This window comes from Nuphar pumila, chromosome 1 (assembly GCF_984573655.1).
Source record: "Nuphar pumila chromosome 1, dmNupPumi1.hap1.1, whole genome shotgun sequence".
Lineage (NCBI taxonomy): Eukaryota > Viridiplantae > Streptophyta > Magnoliopsida > Nymphaeales > Nymphaeaceae > Nuphar > Nuphar pumila.
In genome coordinates this window covers 182031113-182035014 of record NC_143249.1, presented here as the reverse complement: position 1 = coordinate 182035014, position 3902 = coordinate 182031113, and the positions used below count along the sequence as shown (strand labels likewise).

At 40.3% G+C, this 3902-nt stretch overlaps 1 protein-coding gene across 1 annotated transcript; it reads left to right on the top strand.

The window, feature by feature from the left end:
• Positions 1 to 2889: 2889 nt before the first annotated feature.
• Positions 2890 to 3516, top strand: LOC149851571 (uncharacterized). Its single transcript, XM_090008735.1, has one exon. The coding sequence runs from the start codon at positions 2890 to 2892 to the stop codon at positions 3514 to 3516; it is 627 nt and encodes a 208-aa protein (XP_089864861.1).
• The last annotated feature ends 386 nt before the right edge of the window (positions 3517 to 3902 follow it).

Genomic DNA, 3902 nt, shown 5'->3' with positions numbered 1-3902 from the left:
TCGGTCTAGGCTACACCCAGACCGAATCGGTCTTACGATTCAACCATGATGATCATCGAAGCAGAGAGGCATGACCCCTTCTCCCTCTTGTTAGAGGTTGCCAACTTCCTCTCGCTTTCTCTCACTCAGTAGTTGATCTCTCCCTCTTTGTAACAATGCCGGTAACCAATGGCCACTAGCCTCCTCTCCTTAAAAACGTTGGTAGCCATGGTTGTCGGCCTCCTAAAAAAAACAAAAGAAGCAAAAAAATGAGGGAGGGGTCGTTACCTGCCGATGGTGGCTCCTCCGACCGGCGGTGCTCCTCTTCTCTCTCTCTCTCGTTCTCTCAAACTCTCCTCTCTCTTTTTCTCTTTGTTTTTTTTTTCTGAGGACACAATGGGGGAAGGGGATAGAAACCTCACAGCAATGGGAGCCCCCCATGCTCCCACTCTCTCTCAAATTGTGGGAGGGAACTCCCATGTTTTCCTTCAATCTAGATGAGGAACTGTTCCTCAATTTGAGGAACAATTTCTCAAAGTTTATCTCATTTTTTTAACTGTACACGATGCATCTGACCCAAAAAAAATACCAACCATTGTTTAATATGTAACAAACAAACAAACCATGTTGAACACATTTATGTGGTTAGATTGAATTGATACAAGTTGCACCTATGATTTCTAGTTCAATAATTCCTTATCTTCACTAGTACCAAAGATAAACTCTCTCTCTCTATGTATATAGTAGGGCATAACATCTAACTCATAAATAGTTTGAACGAATGCGCATGCAATCAGCACTGCACCTTAATTTTTGCATTTTGGACCTTTAGCGGGACCGCTAAAGGCTGATTTTTTGCCTAGACCTTTAGTAGTCGTCCACTTCTGAGCTCGTTCGACTCTCAATGCGTTTGATTATACACACACTCTCTCCCGTATGTATATATAGGAAAACCCATATCTTTGAACTGGTTTTCCTTCAAACCGCTCGAACCCGAGGTGTAACATTGTATATCTTTTTTTTTTTAAAAGAACATAATTAGAGGTGATTTTGAACCGTCGCTAATTCTCTATTTTTTGCCCAAAGATTTAGCGGCAGTCAAGACTGCCACTAAATGTCCTGAGCTTGCAAAAGCAAATGACACAACATCGCCGTTTTGTCACGCACAATCAATGGCGATGCTTGGTCCAAAGTACCTCCAAACACTTTATGTGTTGGAAGATACGGGTTACTATATATATAATCACTAGAATATGAGAACTGAAAATATGAGATCTAATGTGTCAACTGCTATTTTTATTTATTTATTGTTATTTTCTCTTGAATCTAACCGTACGGATGTGATCTACAAGCTTGAATTTATAAGAACCCACTCTTGAATCATCCAATTTTGATGCATAAACGTGATTTTTTAAGGTTTTAAAATCAGTGGTGCATAATCTTCATAAATATTTCAAGCATTCAAAAATCACATTTTTCATCGAAAATACATGTTCCAATGGTTGATTCGTAGCAAATTCACCATGCCAAGCACATTCACATGGTTGGATTTGCAAAGAAAGTGTAGGAAATGCCCACATTTCTAGTTCTCATATTCTGGTTACTCCTCTCTCTCTCTCTCTCTCTCTCTCTATATATATATATATATATATATATATATATATATATATATAGATAGAGAGAGAGAGAGAGAGAGAGAGAGAGAAATCTCCTTTCTGTCAATTTTTTTTTGAGTAACCCTATATATGTGATCCTCATGGTTTGTTTTATAGGAAACAGGTTTTGGATGTGCTATTATGATGTATAAGCCAGTATTCTGGTTGCCAGAAAAATCAATGGTTCACAATGTTCAGAATTTTGACAGCCCCAAAAATCATGTTTGTACATCGAACATGTCTTTCGTAGCAAACCGACCATGTTAAATGCATCCGCAGGTTTGGATTGGTTAGATATGGCTCTCACCTATAACTTTTAGCTAGAGTGGACGGTTAGGTCGACATGACCAAATATTACCCCACATATATTTTCACTATTGTCAAAACAGGAGTTTAGTTTTGAAAATCAAATAGATGATGTAATAATGTTTCCACAGGAATTAACATCAAACATGGTCCATAAAATATGGCACATTATCATCTTTTGAACACCATAGCTTCATTCGAGGTGCATCTGCCTCTGAATATTTTGAGCAAAAAAATTGAGTTAATTTCATAATTTGTTCCTGTTAATGGGGCTTTCTTTTTCTGTCATTTGACTATTTGGTACTTTTTCAAGCTGATATTTGCTTAAGAATGTGTACGCTGTTTAGTAAATTTGGTGGGCGCTTAAGTGGGTATTTGCTATTTGGCCAAACCCACAGTACTAAGCATTAACTGCATTTGGATCTGTAGAAATGTCATTAACCCGTTATTGCACTCTGGATTCAAACACATTTAAGAGAGATGTTATGAAATCCTTTTGCTTGCCTTGGATCCTACTCACCACCAACCACAATCAAATCTAGAGTGAGGTTTGAACTTTGAAAAGCCTCATAACTTGTGTAGGTCTACTGAATTTTAATATAAATGTGTACAAAGTCTCCAATTGGAATACTGCTTTTCTGGAGGCCCTAGTTCTTGGTCATTTCTTCTGAAAAAAGGTTCGTGAATGGTAGCGCAGTGGTCCTCTCTCTCTCTCTCTCTCTCTCTCTCTCTCTCTCTCTCTCTCTCTCTCTCTCTCTCTCAATACCATCTCTATAAATAACAACCAGCCAACTTCCTTTTTCATAGGGTCTTCTTCTTCTGCTACTGCTGCGAGGTGCCATCTCGCAGAAACAGGCATCCTCAGCCCACCCCTCCAACCACCATCTTCAACAGAAACCATTTTTAAAGAAGGAAAGCACAGAGAACAGAAAGAAGAGGAATCCAAAAGATGGAGGTTCATTCTGCCACGAGAGCGAAGCGTCTCTGGAACGTCCTCCGCGTTGCCTTCTTGATGATGAGGAAAGGCATCGCATCGAAGCGCAAGCTCTTAGTGGACCTGAACCTAATGATGAAGAGAGGGAAGCTGCTTGGCAGATCACTCGGCCGAGGCCTCGTCTTCCACCACCGAGCTCCCCCCGTGCATGGCTACGGACCACAAGAATATGAGTTCTCCTGCACCAACAGCCCGAATCCTGTTTTCTTCCAATCCGGCAAGAGAAAGCTCCATTACTACTTCCCTTCTATACCTTGCATCAACCCGCCGGACAGCGACGAGTCCGACGAGCCCTTCGTTATCGCCACGCCGAAGATCGAACTCTCTCCGGAACAGTCCTTCCTTGATCCGATTGACTTTGCCCATGGCGAAAAGATTAGCCCGGCGATCTCGCCGCTTCCGATCGTAATCTCGAGTTATTATCCGTCGGAGGACGACGAGAGCGACGGCGATCTGGTGGATGAGAAGGCAGAGGAATTCATCGCTAGGTTCTACGAGCAGCTGAGGGCGCAGAGGCACTTGGCCTTGCTGCAGTACCAAGAGATGGAATACCAAAAGATGCTTGCTAGGGGCTGCAGTTGATTGATCATCGCCGTTGTCACCTAATTATCGTTATGAATATACATTAAGATCACAATAATCATCATTGTCAAAACCTCTCTAAGTTTTATTTGGAGTTGGTTTTGTGTTCACTTCTTTATTTCTCAATTTTCTCTCCTTCCCTTTGTGGGCCTTGTGGATGTTGCGATGTAAAGTTTCTTTTTTTTTTTTGTTTCATTTGGTTATCTTAGTAGCTCCTAAACAGTTTAATCTCCTAAAAGCCTTAAACACTACACTTTAATGAAACATAGTTACATGTAATTTTTGTTTAATGTAAACTTGGATATGTGTTTATCATTGTTTATTTACTGAAACTCATGCTTGGGATAAAATCTATTTAACCATATTAATTTTTTTTCATGTTTAAT